General features: G+C 41.7%; 1 protein-coding gene across 1 annotated transcript in view; it reads right to left on the minus strand.

The window, feature by feature from the left end:
* LOC125751805 (transcription factor Maf-like) overlaps positions 1 to 23,531 on the minus strand; it is a 99,901-nt gene that overhangs the window by 70,637 nt on the left and 5,733 nt on the right. Inside the window, exon 2 of the mRNA XM_049031085.1 lies at positions 10,773 to 10,837. Within this exon, the coding sequence (XP_048887042.1) occupies positions 10,810 to 10,837 (28 nt within the window). The 3' untranslated portion in view covers positions 10,773 to 10,809. The remainder of the gene's footprint in view (positions 1 to 10,772; positions 10,838 to 23,531) is intronic.

Genomic DNA, 23,531 nt, shown 5'->3' on the forward strand with positions numbered 1-23,531 from the left:
TTTTTTTTTTTCAAAATCAGCCGACAGCTGCCTGAATGCGCGTCCTGTGTTAACCGGCAAACCTCGAGTGATGAGGCCTACTGAGACTGCTGGGGACGACTGGCGTGTCGGCGTTTCACACCACTCCAAAGCTGTTAGCAGATTATCTCATGTCATCACACTGCTCTCAGAAACTGTCGTCTGTGAGTTGTCCCTTGCACAGAAGGTCAGCTCCATAATCCATCCGTGTTAAAGGTATTCCCAAATTGGTTCCCAATTAAAAAGGTTGTCCCAAACAAGTAAATCTGACATTTTTACCGAACCTCCTTTACAAATAATAAAAGAAAACATTCTATTTTTACAAAACACTCTCATAATTGTAGTGAAATATTTACTCAGCCAAAATGCATTGTATCAGTGTATTAATCCAACTTGATTACTTCTAACTGTAAAATGCATTTTTTTTATTTAAGGAAATAGCTATCTGGTTGGTATTTAATAGCGCGCATAGCTTACTTGAATTAATATGGACAACAGAAGAAGACTGCACGAGCAGCCTAAGTAACGACAGCCAGCTTTTTCAAAGTACTTATTATGTAGAGCATTGTTTGTGCTTGCAACGGCTTAGGGGAATCAGTGGACTATTACCAGTTGTGTACAATCAACCTATTATCTTGACACGATAGCACATCTCAATCAGTCTAATGACTCCACTGATGCTGCATTAATAATATGAATCTCACTTCCAGCTTTGGGCCTCAGCTCTGCTAAATATGAAAATATAATCACCCCACATCTATTCAAAGAACCTAAAAATGGATTTAATCGCTCCCCTTTTCCTCTCTTCAATATGCAATTATAACCGACTGTCACTTGAAGACTGTTAGAAAACAGATCTGTGAAGTTATTTCTTCAATAGTGTTACGTCACCCTGCGGTTCCTCAAAGAGAACGTACGTTCTAGCAAGCTAAGTACTTGGACAATCCCAAAACAAGCAATCCCAAATAAGACCTTGTACTCTCCCTGCAGAGGTTCCACTCTCACAGATGAAAAGGCTTGCTTCATTCAAACAAACATAAACGCTACTTTGTAGATGTAGGGAAATACACTTTCCCTAACGGCCTGTTACTTGAACAGTATCTAGGAGCTGAATGAAAATGAGGTGGATCACATTATAAGATATATCTCAAAACATATTTCTAAGCATATATTGTGCTTTTTTTTCCAATACTCCTAGTTAATTTCTCCAACAAGATGTACACACAAAAAAAAAGCTTCGGGCATTTGGTATACATGGTGCTTGCTGGTTGAGGTAACACTGTTGATGGGTTCATGTACTGGGTACACCGCAAGAACGTAACCGCTTGTGAATTCCACTCTGAGATCCCTGTGAATCTCACCACCGGCGGAGAAGACGGGAGGTACTGCCAGGGCAACAGAAGGAGGGACGCACTGCACATCTGAGGTATCGTGGGTCATTAGAGGCAGCACTCGCGGGAAGGAGATAAAGGCTAGCGTTGGGGGAACGCGATTCATCACTATTACTGCAGTCAGTGTCAGCGAGAGAACGCACGACACACATGCCTCTCTCCCAATAGCCTCATCTCATTTTACAAACAGAACAGGCCTTGCTGCTCAGACACCCAGCCTCTTATTTACTGTTCCTGCCACTTGATTTGATTTCTGCATTGAGAAAACAAATTCCGCTCACTCTCGATAAAATCATTTTAATACGGTCTAAATTATTGATTCATACCAAGTCTTTTACCAGCAGAGAGAATGCTTGTTATGTGGAAAATCATAAAAATAAACACACTGAATTCTTCTTGGGTAAGACTGAAGAATATGATTGTTTTAAACAAATTAATATTTAAACATCTCAACATAAATTACATTCGTCTCATCTAAGTATTAAAATAAACAAAAAAAAAACACATTTAAAATAAAAAATGCTAGAACTTTAATTAAGTGAGCCAGGGAAGCGTACCAATCATGAAACATACCAGGTCCGGTTTCCAGCCTATTCTGACCCCTTCTTGCTAACTTAACCCATGTTTTGTGGAGCTAAACATAAGGCATGCTCGCCAGCAGAGGGAGGACGCTAACCAACAGCACCCAAGAAGTCAGGCCTCTCTCATACAGTACAGAGAGAGACAGGCCGCCGGAGGTTCAGGCCTCCCTCATGTGGCTTTCAGACAGAGGGAGCGGAGCTCCCTCCCCCCAATTTAGCTGGCCGCTCATATCCAAATCATGCTTTCCTTTAGACGTATTAAGAAGGACAAGCTGGGGATTTGAGGCCTCAGCTTCTTGTCGTTGTTAACAGCTGTTGTTTTCACTGGGGCCGTAGCGAGGATGCTAATTGTCGATTAAGACCTTTCATTAAGGAAATTACAGCCGCAACAACCTCACACGATTCCAATCTGCCGCAGCGGCTCCAGGAGGCGGTGCTGGCAGGCCTCAGGGGCAGGGCTCTAGTGCGTGGAGTGGAAAGGCACGGTGCCTAATCTGACCCCACGTACAGCCAGACGATGCGGCCGAATGCCCTTAGCCGCGCTAGCTCTCTGCCATCTTACAGGGCTGGAAAGCTTCCAGCTGTCTGCTAACCCTGCAAACGTAGAGCTATGCAGCCCTAAATACCCACACGATGCTAGAGGGGGAATTACAAAGCCGACAACTTCACACCGAGATCCTGGAGCGCCGGGGAGGAAGGAGCACACGTGTGTTACAGTACAGCCGCGCACCACACGACCCGGCGACAAGAGATGACGCGGCGTGACTATTTTGACACGTCCTGTGCAAAAATGCAGCAGAATATGCAACGTTCTGTCAGAAAGTGCCGAACAACATAGCACTGCGGCAGTCTGTCAGTTTTCCACACCGGCTTGCCGCCCAGTAAAAAGCGATGCTTAAACAGGAACAAAAAATCAGACATTACTAGCTGATACGGCAGCCTCCAGCCCTGGTCTGCTGCCTAAGTAAGAGCTAGTTCATGACCCAGCAGAGAAATGGGTTTGGTTTTAGGGGAAATAGGGAGGTGCCTTGGTGCTTGAGCCCAGGTCAGCGAGGCCACATTTGGGTGGGGGCTATCAATGGCAAAGAAGAGCCGTTCGTGATGATCCTGCACCCCCATGCTCCTCACACGCCCATTTCCTCTCACTCCGTTTTCCAATCACACTCGACAGGCTTTCACCCGCATTAGCTCATGTTCTAATTTATACAGAATATTGATTTTTTTTTTTTTTACCAGCTCAGCAGTGCATTTTATTTTCATAACGGTGATATCAGTTATTACAGCGTGACAGAAAAGCAGAATTTTCTGTGAGGTGTAGCGGCACCGGCGTTACGCTGTGGGACCGACACAGAGAACTGCAGATTCCCGAAGACGGCAGGTGGCACCATGATTTTAGAATCAAACCGCCGATTTGCACAAGGCCTGGAAAAGACACAGATTGTTAAAAAAAAAAAAAAACACGTGGAGCTATAACCAAATACCTTTAACTTTTCAGTCTTTTCATTTCCAGCTGACACAAATTTGCTACCGTCCAATAATTAACGTTCATTAGAGTAAATCACAAAATATCTGAATGCCCCCTTCTTTCCCTTAGTGCCACACAAAACAAAAGGTGCTGAAATGCATCTGCAGTCTACTGTACCACCAAATAGCAAAGAGAGGGTCGCCCATGACTCTCCTGGTGCATTGTATTTTATAAGTTATTCATACACGTATAAATAAGAGTGTGTGTTTACACGAGCATGTGGATTATAAATAAATCAATAAATAAATAAAGGCATGTATTTTATGCACTTGTGCACAGGGCATTAACTGTGAGCTGTAAGTGACACAGACCCAAACATAACACGGCGGACGGCTTGCGGAAATAATCCTTTAATGTACAGGCGCGGTAATGGCAAACGGTAACCAGCGCGAGCTCTCGGAGCGTTTATAAAAGGCCCCGGCACGCAGCGTGGAGCACCGAGGCAATCTCGCGGTCCTGAGCCGCGCTGCGGCGTGGGAGACTGATATCCTGCCGGGAAGGTAATGGCCGGCTCCAGGCCCACAGTCTTCGTTACTTACGCTGCTTTGCCAGACCAATCTTCCAGTGCATGTTATAGTAGGCCTCATTAGACTGGGCTACCATAAAGAAGAAAAATACATCAACAAATAACCTTGCAGAACCAAATGCTGAAAACTATATAATTCAATAAATAAACACACACACAAACATGGATACACAGAGTATGGAATTCTCTCTCTCTCTCTCTCTCTCTCTCTCACAGACACACACACACACACATATGTGTGTATATATATCATGGTATATATTTTAAATTATACATATTTTTATATATGTACTATAATTCATTTATTTATTTCCCCCCACACTTAGTTAGTTCCCTCTGAGCACTTGAAATTAATGTCAGCCAGCAGAAAATAGACAAGGAAAAGTAAAATTCAGCAGTTTCCCAGCAGCAAAGTTATTTATCAAGCTAACAAGGAGGAGAAGCTTCCCGTTTCAACAAGGGGCCAAGGAAATATGCGCCATTAAATTCCAGCTTTGGCTTTCCATGCAAGAGAATAAAACTGCGACTGTCAGGCGGCTGGGATAAATAGTGGTGCTTGCAATATGGATGCAGCACTCTGCTCAGACGCATTTATTTGCCAGGGTGCCGGCCACAGATTAACTGGTCTGCAACAGTCCCCAGCCTGGGGGGTTGGGGGGGGGGGGGGCACACGGTTGCTTTAAGCCAGCCAAAACATCTGATTTCCCAAGCGCATACTGCATGTTCCAGAAGACCAGCACACCAGTGTCTATTTGCAGGTTCACGTATTTAGGTGTTCTTGCATGCAGACTCCAGTGCTGCAGCTGCAGCTGTCCAGCTGCATTTGTTTCCTGGTTTTTAAAAGGCTGTTCTAGGTAACTTCAATGGTTTTTCCCGCTTCTTCCTACATGCGCGGCAGTCAGCGCTCATCGGCACGTAGCGCTCACTCGACCTGAGGGCGATGCCCTCACTTCAGCTGTGCGGTGTCTCTCAGTCGCTCATTTCCTGACTGGTGGCCAGTATGGCAGACTGGACTGTGGATACAGGAAAGAAACTATGCTTTTATGGCTAGGCTCCGAGTGCTCACTATCCCCAAAGAGTCCCTCCTATTAACGGGGACCCCGTCACACCGTGGGGACAAGCAGAGGGTCACTCCAGAGTCCGGAGCAGCACTGGAACATGCAGATGGAAAGAACGACGATGGAGTTCTGCTAATCGCCCATGGTTACAGCCGCCCTCTGGCAGAGACCAGTCAGCACGTTGCCCCTGTTGTTAGCACCTCAGGAATATAAAGACTTCCTTTGTTCTCTGTTCTATAAAATACTCCTTTATAAGAAGCTGAAGCTAAGTTTAATTAGACACACAGAATAAGACTAACAAGCAAACGGTGGCGGGGGGTGAGCTGGAGGAACAGGCCGGGGTACAGGAGACGCCCAGGGCTACAGTCGAGGTGCTTCTGTAAGAATACATTACATAAAAATGCTGCTAATCAGCAAAACTTGTTTAATTTCTCAACACGGTATTCAAATGAGTTACAAACAAAGACAACACCTCCGCACACCTGCAACTTTTTAATGCGCCGACAAGACATGCCACACGGAAGGCTGAAAATTCAATGAGGGAGCATTGAATGAAAAGGCAGGTTTGAGCACAGCTGAGCGCTAAAGCTGGCGTAGTTTGTTCCTGCAGAGGCGGTGGTGGGGTTGGGCGCGTGCAGGACTTGGGAGACATTTACCATTTTAAATATTTATTTAGAGTATAGGAGCATTTGTTCTGCTCTCATGTGCACAGAGTGTTTATGAATTCATAAACGTGATTCTTTCATTGTCGTTTAAAATGGCCAGCTCAACAGACCTGCTTACACACGCACTTTCGCAACATAATTTCCAGCCACTAGAGTAAACAAAAGCCCTAAATCCAGAATTTTACCATTCGCATCTTCTAATTAAGATGATTAAACAAGAGGGCTGGGCCTTTTAACCTGTTTAAAGGTCTCAAGACTCATCCAACCAGGTCTACGACAATGCAGTCGGTGCCACGTCAGTCTCACCTCATTCTCAGCCTTAGCTTCATGCTTTCAAAGATCAGAAAATTAAGGCCCCCGCTTCAATTTTTTTATCATAAAAATAATTAGAAAAGTGGAACAACTGTTTCTGTGTGCTCACATGCCCCGAGACGAATCAGAGGCACCTTGAGGACTTAATTCAAACCTAATTTGGAAAGCTCATTATTTTCCATGCCTTTAAGAGCAAGCGGAAAGAAGTGGAAAGAATCCCAACTCTTGGCACTGCCCCCCCCCCCCCCCCAAAAAAAAAAAAAAAAAAAAAAACACAGTCTGCCTTGAACCAGTTACACAACCTTTGATGCCACAGCTGCTGCTGGCTCTTCACCCCTGACACACCAAACTGAAAAATGAGTGTGTTTTCATCCAAACAGTCAACACTGCATGACCATAAAGCAGTAACACATCAGAATGTCCCTGGATGCAAGCGGCGAGGCTTTATACCGGCACGTCCACCTCACGCTTCAAAATATCACAGCATCTACAGGGCTCACAAAGCTCCTTCTGCCAACACCTACAGCAGCATCATCTGTTTGGTTTCTCTCCCTTCCTTATCTCATTCTTTAATTCACACTGTGTTAGTATCAAGTCCTGCACTGCATTGATCCACCGTGCAGCAAAAGCTCATGGCTGACAGACACCACAAACCTGCATAGCATGCACAGAACCCTTAGAAAATTTCAGAACTCACCCACATCTACGAGTTTGTGTAAATCTTTGAACACAGCACTGATTTGTCTAATGGCATCTTCTTTTATCAAATTGTGTTTTTTTACATTTCCATGTTGAAGGGGGAAAAAATCATTCTCTTTGCAGTCCTTCAAAGAAACTAGCAATCACTGCATCTCTAACAAGATAAGGGAGCAAAATATCATGACAGGATTTTAAATCAGTGCTGTAAATTAAATTTCTGAAGATGACATACTATTCAACGCCCATGGAGAAGTATATTTTTAACCCTAAAGCTAGACCAGCGTATCCTCAGTCACTGTACTAAATATAACTCGCGCGCAAACAGCAGCATGTCTGCCATTTCCATCTGAGGAACTGCGGGAACAGCGGAGAGCGGCAGGGCACAGGGGGAGTGACCAAGTCAGAGAACCGCATGAGTCTAGGGGGCGTCTTGCCACGATGGACCCCCTAACCCACATCGGACACATGTTACCTCTCCAATCACTCCCATAAGTGTATAAGGACCATGCTGAGTCCATTCTGCAGAAGTGAAACAGGGATAGCAAACACTGATGTGTGGAAAGACCAGTGCGACTACATGTCAGTCTCATCTCACAGTCTTCCTAGGGCCAACTTTACTAAGTGCTCCTTGACTGCCGGTTTCGGTTTTAACCCCAATCAACATTTTGGAGACCTCTGTGGGTTTGTCACAGCTTTCCTAACCCCTTGAATTTTGTGTTTTGTTTCGCAGAGGGTTACTGCGACTTAAAGGCAGCCCTAAATACAGTACCCCTGCCTACAGCACGCGTGAAAAAAAGAAGGAAAAAGGGGTGAAGTAGGGGGTTCGATGTTAATGAGCCCTTAGGCTTGTATAGCTCCAGCCTCCCGCTCTGTCATATCACAGCTAAAGCCTTTAACATTCATAAAAAATGGATGAAGGACATTATGGCATGTAGCCATAAAGGCTGTTGTCAATTATCAATGTGAAACATGCTTATTAATCACAAAAGTGTGGGGTGCGCGTTCCCTCCCGGGGCTCTGCGTGAGGCCACCCCACTCTCTCACCTGTCTCCCATTGAGTCTTTGAACAACCTTCTAGCCTTTTACCCCGAAGGAGATAAAAAGTAATTTCAGGGGTTCCCGTTCTGCAGGCTCGCTGTCTCTTACAGCAGCCCTGACCCCGGGACCCCCCCTCGGACACCCCGCGTGCCGGCCAGCCTGTCAGTCACTTTGAGGAGTACGACCGGACACCCATCTTCGTAAGAAAATGGAAAGGAAATATGAAATATTGAAGCCAAGCTGGGGGCCAGCGTGGGGGCTCAGGGCGAGTTCAGGACAACCCCCCCCCGATAGGTGGCCTGGGAGGATCGGGTACTCTGCGATCTCCCTCTCAATCACTTCTCAGGGTGAGTGCTCTACGTGCAGCGAATGCTCATCGCAGGCTTCTGCTGCTCGGATCCGCATAAAATAAAGGTGACTTCAAGCAAGCAATTAAACAGACGGCCGATGGCCACGCCTCCATCTGTGAAAATTTGGGAGATTTCAATTAAAATAAGCCATTTCGGCACTTTACTACTGCTCCACCAAAACACAGAGGCCAAATGCTTTCATGCAGCACCACCCCCCCCCCCCCAAACACTACCTACCTGTGTTACATCCACCACAGCCTGCACTATAAAGAGGGCAACATACTCTCAGCTGTGACAGCTGACAAAAATAACAACATTTAATCTGAGGATGATTTGTCCTTGTCGCTACATTAAGCTTTAGTCTGTGAGCTCTGCCATTAAGGGTGGCTGCATATCAGCCGGTGACCTGCCTCACACCTGTCTTAAAGGCGGGCGGAGAGAAAAGCAAAGCAACGTGAACAGAACCTCCTCAGCAAACCGGCATGCTAATAGCTAAGTATTGTTCTCATTTAGATGTGGGTCAGCTGGGTGCTAACTAACTAACAAACAGCAGCTGCTTCTGATAGAAATAAGGCTGGCTGCTTTGAAAGGCCCCGTAGAGGGGATAAAGCGATTTCCTTTTTTGGGTAGCTGCTGATTTGAAGCAGCTGTGGGCTCCCAGCTGGGCCATCCTGATGGAAGGCGTGAGGTGCTGCTACAGCAGCATGGAGGTGCACGCACCACACACTGCCCTGGTCCAGGAGCAAGCAGGGGGCACACAGCGACAGGGACACGGAGGAGTTGCAGCGGGGACACACTTGCCTGACAGAGATCGAGCCCACCCCCCTTCCCCACAGACTCCAGAATATCTTGCAACATGTCCACCGCTGTGATACCTCCTGTGGGCTCACTGGGGATTTTAACTACAGGGAGTTAGGAAGAGAGCAAAAAAAAAAGAAAAAAACTGGTTCACAGTTTACATAGAACGCTCTCTCTCTGCAGATGCCACCTGACTAATGAAGAGTGGCCCATCCCACACGGATATGCGATACCTTCAAGGACCGAGGAAGCCGTGAAAGCGAGAATTCCTTCACACCATACGCAGAGATTTCCGATAAAGCGGAAAATCTGTTTTGGGACTGAATAAAATAAAGAAAATGAAGACTATACTAAAGGATGCTCCAGGAGAGCTGACATATACCCAACGGGCTGCAGGTACACGCCACACTCGCTAAAAGGAGCTCTGGATCATTGCAAGCCTCATTTAAGATTTTTTTGAAATTACCAGAATGGAAACCTCCCTAGGGGAAGGTGAAATTGAACTTCTATTCATCTCTCACTTAAAAATGTCTGATTTCTGATTCTGCACATGAAGTGTGTTTAAACCGGAACGTCAAAAATTGATTCTAATTAATGTTTCCCTCAATAATTCAAATGCCATTTTACCTGTCATGGTCAATGCTAGGTGGAATTTAAAATAGACATTAAAACTGAAATGCTTTCACTTCTGTCTACAATTCTACTGGATATTCCATGCCATTAACCTCACTAGAAGATGACAGCAGTTAAACCATGCCTAAAGAAACAACCTTTATTTCTGGTGTCCAAGGGTTATTATTATTAAAAAAAAAAAAAAAAACTGCACTTCTCTAACAAAAAAAGTTTAAATCAAGTACAGGAATCACTTAGCGCTTAGCAAGAACGATGTGCTTGCCGGGAGATAAAGAAGTTTAAGGCCGAAACCAAATCTGGTGATGACAGCATGTGATATAAAAAATAAAAGTAGGTCATTTAGAAAACAGGATAATTGTTCATCATAAAAGATGCAGATCACAATGTTATTAGAAGAATAGACTATTCACAATTCACACAAATGGAGGAAAATGCAATGCTTTTTTCACAACTAGAAGGACTATTACACTAAAAAGAATTTCTGTGGGATGCATATTCAGTAACGATTTTATTTGGAGGTGATCAGGAAAATCTTCCAATGGTTTAGCATAATTTTACTTTCGCTAGTTACCTCTGGCAAATCCAAACCTACATATCTGTTCACGGCAGCACCGACGGAAAGTGATATTTCCTCTAAGTGTGGCATTTCAAAGCATTTTAAAAAAGGCAGAGGCTATTTCCATTACCAGTAGAGAAAATGAGTAATAATTTCAAAAGAATACACATCCATGATGAATGTTCCGTAGTGGGTTGCTATTATTTAATGCACGTAACAACATAGTTCTATAGCACAAGCAAGTAGTACTATTTCATAGTGAGTCATTTAAATAACATCCAACTTAATGAATCCAGTTTAGTAAAAGTACAAAGTAGGGAATATCATTTATTTGCAAGCATTTAAATGACATCTGTATTTATTCTACCATAGTACTCTTCACTAACCATTTCAACAAATGTATTCAGTACTTTATCAATACTTACTATGACAAAAAAAAATCATCTTATGTTACATATTCAAATAATTATAATAACAAATAACCACCAACACTGTCACATCCAGTACTAATAGCAAGTATTGGTCGTTATTTTATAAGATAGCTGAGAGGCTTAAGTAGATTCGTATTTTCCTTTAAGAATTCTCTTAAGAATCCTTTAAGGGTTGGCATGTTGGAATTTACCTCAGACTCCCAGGCCAGGGACACAGGATCTTCTCTATCACAGGTGTAGAAACTTTCTTGAGGACCTGGCATAACATACACAAAAAGCAAGATCAACATGCAGCAGAAAAACAGAGGCTTAATCATATGTACAAAACACAAAAATACAAGCAGGTTGCACAAGCAAGCAGTACTAGGACTGTTTCCTTCATCTGTATTCTGCATTTAAAAAAAATATCCAAACAGAATACACAGAGCCAAAAACACATATTTCAATACAAATAGTTTGGCCAGAAACCTTATTTTTTCTGTTACTGAAACTATTACAAATACAATAAAAAAAACACACTGATAAATTCAAATAGCTCAGGGAGTTGTCGTGCAATTTGTGATACTGTTATTGAAAGCCACTGTCTGCATCAATACTGATCTGACATTGTACTAAATGTATGTTGAAATGAAAATTTACATGGATCAAAAATGCACCATACACAATGCAGACTACAGTATACATAAACCAAAAACTTTCATAAAGATCCCTCTATCATGAGACTCAAATGCTCACCCACATTCAGTGGGACAACCAAAAAAATCTTTATTGTAAGGTGCTGTCTATTATACAGTATCCAGACAGTTATGCATCCTCCAGAAAACTAACAAAGGGACTAACGGTAGCAACTGGAGTGGAGAATCATGCAATGGGGTATAACTTTTAAGAACACTGACTTCTCCCTGCTGCCTTCACCATTCTGCTAAACAGAGCATATTCTGCAGAAGATACAGGCAGATAACATCACCAGAGAACCAGCTGAGAGACAGCTCTCATTTCTATATCCTGTACGCTGTTACCCAGTATGCCCACTAAGACGGTGTGTGTGTGTGGCTTTCACAAAGCCACCCTGGAGTACCGGTGGATACCATAGAACGACTACAAGCCAGAATCAAAGCATGCACATGGTCTTACATGCAAACCTTACCATCAAAACTATGGATTTTAGGTCATTTCAATCCTACCTATCATATTGACTTTTTGTTATATTTACTAGTTTTGGGGTTGGATCTTTGAATGCTTTATATATATATAAGGTGCGCTAGGAAATCTGACATATAATACAGGCTTTACATTATCTGTATTACCTCAAATTAAGTAAAAAAAAAAATCAATGCCAAAGTTCATTTTGAGTTTGAAACCTGCGCCAGAAAGTCACCGGTTTGAATCCCACGACCAGCAAAGTAATCATGTCACTATTGGGCCCCGGAGCCAAGAAATACTGGAAAAGTGGCGGACCCTGACCCTGCGCTCAGACCCCCAAATGCTCACCCATATGTGTGTCTTATAGGAGAACAAGATGGAATATGGCGAAACCAAAACATGACTATCCATCTGTGATTGTAATGGCACGTCATTGGTATTATTAAGCATGACATTTATGCATTTTTTTTAAACATACACCGGTGTGTTTACATCACTTCTGTCAGGGTCACATCAGAGTTTTTATTTTATGAGTAAAACCTAATGAACATTCAAACAAACATTAAAGTAAAGACAGAATACTGGCCGTGCTGCTCCTATCATCGCTTCACCACACGGCGCCGTCATTAGCTTGGCGTTTCCATACCTGCTAGCTGCTGCGGCAATAAAATTGGCACAAAGGTCTAATATCTTGGTTTATGATTCATAAACACACTAAGCAAGGTTCGCATGCGATAGAACAGAACTAAATTAATATATCATCTATATATAATTTAGGGCCACTGACTGAGCTAACTACGCTAAGCTAAACAACATGCCTTAAGTAAAAACGATCCCATCATAAAATTATAAAATAAACCGCACAGAGGGAGCCTGTCTACTTAATGGCAATCAAATTTTTCTGGTATTTTATAGCACTGCTTTGTAAATGACCCTTAATAAAAGGCACGACGTCCGCCCTCAGCCTGTAACCAGCAGCTGTGACAAAGCGGCTAGCTAAGGCTAGCTAACGGTTAGCCGGCGAAGACCGTTCGGGTGATTCCGCTGATGAAACCTCTACCAGACTCTTCTTCGGTATTGTTGAACGGGGTACTGCGGCTGCTGTATTGTTCATTGTGATTTTCGAAATATACAGTTAACGTGTTTTGCTTGGGATGGATAACCAGGACTGCACGTACCTGGATACACCCAGGGGGTGGCTGATTACGAATAGCAAAGTTAGTTTGTTACAAGTGACAGTCAAATAACAAAAAAGATAAGACATGGAAACATGCTGTATTTTTATTGTGTTCTGTGAAGTAGCAATAGTGGGTTTTTTTTCTTATTTTAAAAATGAGTCTGTACTGGTTGTTCTTTCATCCAGTACGGGGTGGATGGCTGTCCAGCTATGAACTTGTGATCTGTTCGCCAAAATTAAAAATTAAAAATACGTCCACCAAATTCTGGCAAACCCTTCCTGTACTTCTGTATTATTCTGTGTACTAGTCCTGTACTTCATCTGAGGTTTATCAAAATATGTCAAATATTATTACTATTATGCCAAGAGGAGCATCTTGCTAAACAATTTCTAAATTATGTCATCATATATTTAGGCATTTACTTTAACAAATAATGTGATTAGGGTATATAGACTGTGTGTGTGTGTGTGTGTGTGTGTGTGTGTGTGTGTGGGTGGTGGGGTGGGTTTGCATAGATCACATTTGGGGACCAAAATGTCCCCAAAGTGCGTTAAAACCTGAAACTTCCTTACTTGTGGGGAACCATTTGGATAACCTCAGTTTCATAAAAATCTGTGAATGCAATCAAAAGAGTAAAAGTGCCAAAAGTCTTGTATTTCGGTTGGTTACTTATAGTTAAGGTTAGGGCTGGGTAGGGGTTAAGGCTGTCGTGACTGGGATTAGGGTTTTTTCCCATAGAAATGAGTGGATGATCCCCATTTAGATATGAAGACCAACTTGTGTGTGTGTGTCACATTTTGAAGGAGAAAAAAAAGATAATCCTATACAGAATGATAAAAGAGTTGGTTAAGAAACATCCATCCTGGAATTCCTAGCTTTTAAATAGGCATTTATGGAGAGAAATTAAAAATCTAATCTGTTTTTGGTAGCCTGGACCAGCTTAGGACGTCAAACTGCCATTCAGGTACACCTGGTTTATTTGCAGTCGCACGATAGGTGCTGCTTCAAATGGTTACCACCTTGACCTTTCAGGATGTAACATCTTTACAATTATGTCTTTCAGTGAGCACAGTAGAGCTGATTAAAACCGGAAAGACTTTCTGTAGGCTAACTCGAAGGAACTCATGAATCTTTTTCCGGCTTGGCATATTTCAGGTAAGGAGAGTAACTGTAAATCCTTACATCCCTGTTTTAAACGACAATGTGTCCTATTCATCTTCGCTAAGCTTATTTAAAAGGAGCAAAAATGGACTCTAATAGATTCAGCCAAGATTTCACAGTGGCTAATATAAAACCCATGACGGCCCCATGGATAAGGTGAGATTTCTTTAAACTATAACATATAACAGCTGCTTTGTTTTACATCACAGTGTTGTTTAAGAATGCGTTCAAATTCAAGGGGTAGCGCAGTGATTAGCACCATGGCATCATACCTCTGGGACCTGGGTTCGAGGCTTTGCCATGGCTTCGTGTGTGGAACTTCCTCTCTTGACTCATTCCCCCCCCGGTGCTAAGGTGAATTGTAATAACCACGTTGCCCATGAGTGTGGCTTGTTAAGGGGTGATCATCCATCCTCGGTTGCCTTTCACCCATAGGCTCTGCAACCCCCACCCCATAATCCTGAATAGGACACGCAGTTACAGAAAATGGATGGAGTGTTGGATTTAGAATACAAATTAACAATCTGCCATCACCGGTCAGGTCTGGTCAGACATTATGGGGGCCAGAATCTCCGCAGCCAGTCGCAAGATTACCAGAGGATGGGAAGCTCATCTAATAGGAACCCTTACAGGTGCAGGTCCACTCTGCCTCAGGTCTAAAGTTCCGCGCATATCCACGTCTCATCACGCCAGGAACAGGTTCTTGGCGCATTCATTTAGAAAATGCTCCATCTCTTAGCTTCTCTGAACCCTGATTTATGCCTATCAGCTTTTCTCCAGCCCTTGTGACGAATACTATGATGACCATGATGGATCTCTGCTGCGACTCCGGATGAGTCAGAGCACACACACTCATGACGTAAATGCGTAAGAGTGAAGGGGGACAGATTACAGAAGGTTCCATATCAATCCGGTGTAAACTGGGCCTCACAAAGTCTTATTAAGCTCCCTCCCCCAACAATTGCCCTTTACTCTAGTAATTTACTCCACCAAATCCACCCTGCAGATAGGGGACCAGGTATCCTTTAGGGCTGATTCCATCTCCTCCAGAAGAGAAAGCAAACAAGAAAAAAATCCGATTTTGAAAGGCCTTGTCCGGTCACCTTGCTTGGCTGTGAGATCAATGTCTCTTTGGCCTGGCTGCCTCAGTCTTCTTCAGGAAAGACAGGGGCTCTGCGGCCGGCCAAAGCCCCTATTGAGATGCAGGCACAGCACACGCTGGGCTCAGCTCCCGTACGCCTTATGCTGGCTCTCTGACGTGTGCTTTCTGCAAGATTTAAATGGCTCAATAACCGCTTTCCTTCATAAAAATAAATTCATAAATAAGTCTCTGGGAGAATACAAAACATACAATTTGTGGAAAACACATAAAACAGTAAAAAAATCGTGTCCAGGTTCTTTTTTTTTAAAGCACAAAATTGTATATAATGAGCTATGATCAATTGCCTTTTGGTGTTTTGTATTTCATTTTTGCGATATTGAACTGTTTCACTGTTCAGTAAAAATTGTGCAATTTTGTAAAAGATGTATGTTATTTGCTTTTCCATTATGAGGCTATTTTGTGTCGGCTTTATTCAGTTTGAAGCTGCAGTGCCCCCTCCTCACCTTGTGTTTCCTGCTGATATTCATGGGACAAGAAACCACTGATTTTTTTTAAATAAATGAAAGCCTTATTGCGTCAAAAAAAGCTGGAAATAGGCTGTCACAGTACTAAGTGCCTGGCTTAGGTGCGCATTCCAGTGAGAATCTGCACCATTGTGCTACACGGCCCTGGTGCACTCACCAGGTGGCACATTGCACAATCAGCCCCAGTCTGCGATGCCGTGGGTAAGCACTGCGCAGTTCCTGCAGGCCGCACTGTCTGCATCTGCCAACCTCCATCAAGCAATCAATAATACTTGAAAGAGAGTGGGTAATTCCTTCACTTTAAATGTGAAAAATAATTGCATCTCCTACAGATGAACGATGTAGCAGTGCTTTGTTTCGCAAAACCATATCATTTGGATTATTTTAATACTTATTCAATTAAATTAAAGTTAATTAAAGTGATTAATTACTATGTAATAAGTGCATCTGTAGGAAGAGAACCATGCAAGTGCTGTGACCTCATGAAATTAGGCGGTAGCTCTCGCCAAGTCGGAACTGGACAGCTTTTACTAATTAAATAGATAACTGGGTAATACCAGTAAATAAATGAGAAAAAGTTATTGAATTTAGAAGATAAACCGCGGGGAAAAGGAAATCAATGTATGCATGCAAATATCTACCTGTTAGTGGAGCATTCTGAAAGAAGAGAATCAAGGGGCAGTTCAAAAGGAATCATTTGATGGTGAGTGGGGGGCAGTGGCAGATTTCAATTATTAGGTTTTCAAATAAATGCCACGTAAAACATTTTTACTGAGCTCCAGCAAACTCTAAAGAAACAGGCATGTTGCCCTGAAATGATGGACTGACGGACAACAAATATAAATCACTTTGAATTAAAACATGCAGACGCTATGCAAGTCAAAATGAATCAAAGCATTTCCCCTTGACCGTAAAATAAAAATCTGCATTAACTTTCTAGAGGCTGCTGACCTCAAAGATGTGTCTATCCTTTTTTTTTGGTGCATGCTAAATAAATGTAAATAATTTCTCTAATTTAAAATTTAGAGAGGTTGGTACTGGCTTGTGTATTGATTGACCTCAAGGAAAACATTTATTGAGAAATGTTCATTGACGCATGACGGAATATTATACTGAAGTCCTACCTGTTTATATAAGACATTTTAAGTAAATGTTTTATTTTCAAAAGCACTGTTTTTTATTTATATTTTTTCCTCATCATGCACTAAATCATGTAAAATGTGTACAAACATGCATTTTATTTAAGAAAACAAAAATGTGCATTGAGTAAGGATAATTACTCCATTGTCTAAATGTCTATGAATAATAAACATTAATTCAGAAAAAAAAAAAGAAAAAAAAAAATATATATATATATATATATATATATATATATATATATATATATATATATATATATATATATATTTTAATTAGCTTTCTGGCACAAAACAATTGGGATACACCCAGATTAAATTATTGTTTCTTACTTTCAGTACATTTTAGAGGGATGAAATTACGCTACAATGCATTGCACACCTCATTATCAGCATAACCTGAAGCAAGGGAGGCTTTCAAGGAAAATACTATAATGAGGCTTCTTATAAATCTATCTGTAGTGCAGTTCAACTTTCTGCCGCACAGAGGGGAAATAACGTGTCTCCCAGTAAAAATGCATGCATTGTAACTGATCTACATTTCTAATTTTTCTCTCAGATTTAAAGTGAGGTCTTTTCCTGTTTCTTACGATGACCTTCACGATGCTGTGTGGATCCGAGCCACACCGTGGTCGTCTCTATGCCGGCGGAGCAGTGTGCTGCATGTTTCTCCACCATGACTTTGTCATCCCAGACCTGTTGTCCAGGCCACTGCTAAAATTAATTGATGTAATACATCACAAACCAACTGTAAAGCACCCGTGATTTTTTAAAAATGTACGTTATTTACCTTCCGCAAAATTGAATTTAAGGTAAACTAATAAACAAAAATCTCAAAAAATGTTTGCTGCTGAGAAATCCTTATATGTCCCACATGGAGGTCAGTATCTTTGGCAGCTACATGTGGCTTACAAAATGTAAACAGTGTGTGCGTAACTTTGAGCAGAGGTGGAAATTTCAGGTCAAGAGAGTAAAAATCCAGACCAGGATTTTGTTTCAACCAGCCAATTAAGTATGAAGAGTCCCTGTCACAGAGTACACAGCTGGTTGGTTGAAACAAAATCCTGGTCTGGATTTTTACTTTCTGGATCTGAAATTTCCACCGCTGACTCTGAGTACCGTAAAGCCTTTATATTTTGCCATGAGATCATATGGAAAGCATCTCTGTTGCTGTGTATAAATCACAGTTTACGGGAAGGGTATCTGATTACTAATTAAGGAAAAATAAATCTGAAGCCAAGATATGTGGATGCATAAACTGACCTGATATGTTGCTGGGTTAAATCTTACAAGATCTGCAGGACCTTCAGTGCTGGGTCTGACCACTACATACAGCTGGTTATGCAGCCTTTTATTCTTCTGAATATCTCAGTATACTTGTAATAGGCCTGTGTAGGTCGACGCACACAAGCAGAATTAAATACACCACTTTAAACATTGACTTCCTTCCACACAGACCCTGTCACTTCAGCTTAAAGGATATTATAGCCTAATATATGTTAATGATTCGAATGTCAATATGTATGGACATAGACAAGTTTTCATATTATTGACCTCAAAGGGAAATATTGTGACTCTGAAAGGTAACCCTAGTGTCACCCCTGTAATTAACCCTTACAAATGAACAAGGCACACGCACATTCGTCAATATTTTTAAAAGCGGCAAACGCAAACATTTTCAAGCTTGATGAAACTGTTATTATTTGGAGAGAAACTACATATATTTAAAAAATTGGGACCTGGAGATGTTATTAAACTTAACTGGTAATTACATCCTCATAAACGGGCTTCTTTAAGTGTGAAACACAAATCTGAAATGCTGCATTGCTTTGTCACAAGAGGCTCCCCAGAAGGATTTGCTAAGATACGGCTTGCGACAGCCTGCACACTTTTTCATCACTCAAGGTTTTTGAGCGTAACACTTAATTTTTGGGGACCCTGAACAGTGTATTGTCATGGCAGAGAAATTCTTCTTCAGGTCACAGCGGCCTTTTTTCTCGCTTTTTTCTTGCCTTCTCCCCGTTTTTATCAACTTGAGCCATTAGCAACCTACCACCAATCAGAGATAAGAGACCGTGAAGGCTCCTCACAGCCACATCTACAAGACAAAGTGGTAAAGCCCTACATTAAGGCTGAAAAATATTCAGTCTGTTATGTGTGTGTGTGTGTGCGCGCGCGCGTGTGTGTGTGTGCGCGTGAGAGAGAGAGAGAGAGAGAGAGAGAGAGAGAGAGAGAGAGATTTCTAGACCAGTTCCTGCTTTTACTATTTAAATAAAGTCACGTAACACATAATTCAAACCATAATCTATTTTTAGGTGATGCAAATATAATGTGTACAGGCAGTTGTCGACTGACGTAAGTAATCCGTTTCACAGTCCCTTATTAAACTTTAAACTACTTAAAGTTATTAAACTTTATGTAAGTTGAATTTACCTTCCCATACAATTCAAGACAATACATAGTAAAAAAACACATAAGCCAAAAATATACTAATGTGTACTAAGCAACACATTTTATATAAATAAAAAGATAAAGTGTAAATGTACTTACATGTGTTTGTGGCCTTTTTGCATTAAAGCTTCTGTAAGCTATTTATTGAGGATATTTTTTGCCTTAGTCCGGATTTACTTGTGTTTACGTAAGTCGACAGCTGCCTATAATGTGTTATATCTGTCCTTGGTAGTGGAATCTGTAAGATACGAAGCAGTAGTATCTCTCCTAACAGTGATCTGTGGTTTTATTTTGCAAGAATAAATTGCCACGCACTGCATCACATTCACTTATTTTGGACCCCAGATATTGTCATGGCCTTTAGATGCTGAGCGATTCAAAGAGGCACAAATGCTCTCGTGATTTATCGTGTCAACGTCAAAGTAGACGTAGATGCTTAAGAGTCTATGAGTGAGTAACAAAAATATTTTTTTAAATATATATAATCAAATTGTTCAAGATTGCAGATTACCTGCTTCTGGGCCTTGTTTTTGTTTAAATGAGGTTAAGTTAAAGAGCTGAGTCTATAATATAACCATTTCTAAGGCTAAATCTTTCCTATTCTTCAGCGATCAAACTGTTCGTGTTAATTTAAACTTTAAAAAAATATCGAAACCAACAAATTCAGTATTACTACTACTATTAGTATTCGTTGCGGTAGCTATAGGATTCGAAATCGTGTTCAGTAGCCTAATTAGAACTCCAGCGCGTAATTGGGTCCCCTTTCCAACAATGTCGAAGCGTCCATTTCAGGAAATTACACTTTCAAAATACAGATGCGGTTATTTACTCCAAAGCAGAAACGTCATTACAACTAAACGAGTCTTAATTCAATCGTTTAAAATCGTTACCTTTGGAATACCTGAACTACTTAGCATATTGTACTCTCCAGCGATTGTTTCAGCGCAATCAGTTTGCAAAAGTTGGTCATTTTAAACACAGTTTAAAAAAAAAGATACAAATAAATGTTATCCCGGCTGCGCTGATTAAGCACTGATATAGACGCAAAGTTACGCCGCCGACGCATGAATGTTTGAACAGCATAACGTATAGAAAAAAACAGGTAATAAGGAAACAGCTTATCTGCGCAACATCTATACCCACCAAATAGTCGGCCTTGTCCAAGTTCTGAAAATGCTGGGTTGAACCCCATTTTCTACGTACGAGGTTTATGCAAAAGACCCTGCCCTCTAATAAGATGCAATATTTGTGAATGTATTCTACATCAGCAAGACATACCGAGCAGACTTCCAGATATACAATCATCAGATCCCGCTCAGTGCACCTAGTCAGAGTTATTAAATAAAGTGAATGGCTGTGTTAATACGACTGAAAGGGAGCTATGAAATAAGCAATGTTCTGTGATATAGTAAACTACTATATATTTAGCATCCATCCATCCATCCATTTTCCAAACCGATATTTAGCATCATACTGTAAAAATGACGTTCAACTTTTAAGGTTAAAAATGTAAGCCTGCGTGTTAAACAGAAGTATACTGTGTAAATAAAGATTATACTACAGAATAAGTCCACAGATCCGTCCGCTAACTCGTGGGCGACGTGAAAGTGATGCATCATAGCTATGTTACTCAAAGCAGCAATCGGAAAAGCCTTTGCAAAAGCTGTAACTGCTCAAAACACTGAAAAAGCTAAGATGAATGGTGTGCCATTTCATGGAAGTGCTAACAAGGTCAGATTCTTATTACTAGTCAGTATTATAAGACATTCTGTAATCCTTCCCCTCCGACACCCAAGACAAGTTTCCGACCAGTAATATCTGTTTGGGGGTGCTGTAACTACAGAGCTGGCAAAATTATATTATTTAAAATCTGCATACATTACATCCAATGATTTCTGGATTTAGACATGCATAACTATATTCGTTTATATTAGCGTACTGTAAAAAGGTAGGAGGCGTTTCAATATGCAGTAACGAGTTTTAACATATACCGATTCTGAAAGCTAATTCTGAATATCAATGCTTTTGATTTTTAATTAACAAAAATGATTCACAAAGCGGCACTGGTTTGTTACTCCTTAAGTAAAACTAATGACCCTGCAATCGCACTCCCCCATTCAACAACAATAGTAAATACATTTATTTTCAGAAATGCCATTTAGTTTTTTTTATATGAACGTACTAATAAGCCGTATTACACATCATTTTTAAAAACTATGGTCTGCCTGTGACACCGAAAAGCAACATATTTTACGACTTTATAATTTGGCTCGATTTATTATTAAATCAGTTGCTCGTGATTCTTTCTGTTTAGAGAAGTAGCCTATCTGTTCGATCTGCTGCTTAAGATACCGCCTCAAACCCAGCCGAGTGTTCAAAAATTACATATATTTCTGTAGCGTGTCATCTTGCAAGTAGTTTAAAACGAATCCTTTTCGCAATATTAATTTGGGAATGACGCATTAAAGAATGATTCAGACTCTGAAAATGTCATCTTGCTGCGGTCCTTGAAAGAAGCGCTTTCTCTATTATGTGTAGGAAGCGAAGCGGGGACCTCGAAGACGCGCTTTTGGCTTCTGCGTGTGGTGCTTCGGGCTCCGCTATGTTGGCTTGTCCTTGCGGTATCCACGCACATGTATTCCCGCTTTTATAGATCTGACCCTTACTTGGCAGATAGGGTGGTTATATGATGTTTCGTTTTGCCTTAGTTTACGTAAAGTGTTTCAGGTGGAAGCATACCCAATTACTTAATTTCGACTCTGAAATGACTTTTTTTTTAATCCGTTCGCAGTTTATTTTGTCATTTGTCGTCCGTGCTGTTGTGTTTCCTGTTTCGAGATCTGGCGAACATCCTTGCTGGTTTTGAGCGCACTGAGCCCTCACAGCGAATGGTTTAGGGTATAGGCTACTTTGGTAATTTCGTAACTGGCCAGTTGACTTGTACCACAAATGACCGCATTGCTTTATATCTTTTTTAAAAAATGTAAGGAACGCAAGAAACGAGTTAAGAAAGCAATCAGAAAATCTGCATCAGGGCAGGCCGTTTCAATTTTGTTGCGGTGCCCGAAAAAGCGCTGAGGGATACTGGCATGTCCGGGATGCGGAATAATCCCTTCGGCGTGGAGCACAGGGGGATAAACGCCCCACAAACGGGATGTCCCCGACTGGACCTTCAGTACTATTAGGATGGAACATACTTGCTAAACAATTCATGCAAAATGACTTCGTGTCACTGTCTCTACAAAGGACACCCGTGTCGAGCTGCACACTGACCATTAATGCTTTCTCTGGTTGCAGGGAAAGCACGCGCGCTTCCATGTTGTGGGAAAACAGTGACACATTGCGCTTTGGTCTCACGTTTTGACGTCAGATTAGACATTGCCGCAATTAACAATTGTCTTAACACTGTTAAAAAAAAAACTGCTGACGTGAATGTCAACATTCGTTTAGTGGCACGCGAACACTTCCATGGCATCGCGGTGAACCCCACGTGCCGAGAAGCAATATCTCGTTAAACTTCAGCGGGGAGTGATGCGCGCGGCAACACAGAACAAATTTGTAATTTAAAAAATATGAATGTTTTAATAATGTTGCAAGATGGATTTAGAGAGTCCCTCTCTCGTAACCTGGAATGCCATAACCTGAAAAATGCAAACTGACTAAAAGGCCGCGTAGATGCTGCTGGGCAAGACGTGTCGCAATTTTGGAATATCTGTAAAACACAGATATAATCTACATATAATGAAGTATGCCTATACATACCCAGCCCACCAGTATACTAATCAGGAAAAGCACATAGACTGAAAGAAAACCCCAGGTTGTGTCTTAGGGCATAGTACTATTTCAGACCGCGAGACAAGCAGGGGGCTTCCTGAAATATAGAAAATACATTACAGATGGCATGGAACTTGCAGTCCAAAATAAGTAACTACACCAGGCTCCTCGCCTACAGCTGCTTGGCCTGCCGTCTCTATTACCGCCATAGTCGCTTCTGTCCAGGCAGCTGCATCGCAGTACTTCCCAGTATAAGCGCTGTTCCCTATACACAGCGCTCTATAAGACAGTTCCTGCACGTTATACTGGAGGATCCTGGCGTCAGAGCATCACACCTCTGAACAGCGGGACGAAGGCGGCGTTCAGACGCGGGGACACACAGGACCCATGTCCTCGAAGACACTCTCAAGCATATGTGAATACTGCAAATACCTGCGAGGTCGTCTTTTGTTACTATGTGAAGCAGAACAGATATATTTTG

The sequence above is a fragment of the Brienomyrus brachyistius genome, chromosome 11 (genome assembly GCF_023856365.1).
Source record: "Brienomyrus brachyistius isolate T26 chromosome 11, BBRACH_0.4, whole genome shotgun sequence".
In the NCBI taxonomy this organism is placed as follows: domain Eukaryota; kingdom Metazoa; phylum Chordata; class Actinopteri; order Osteoglossiformes; family Mormyridae; genus Brienomyrus; species Brienomyrus brachyistius.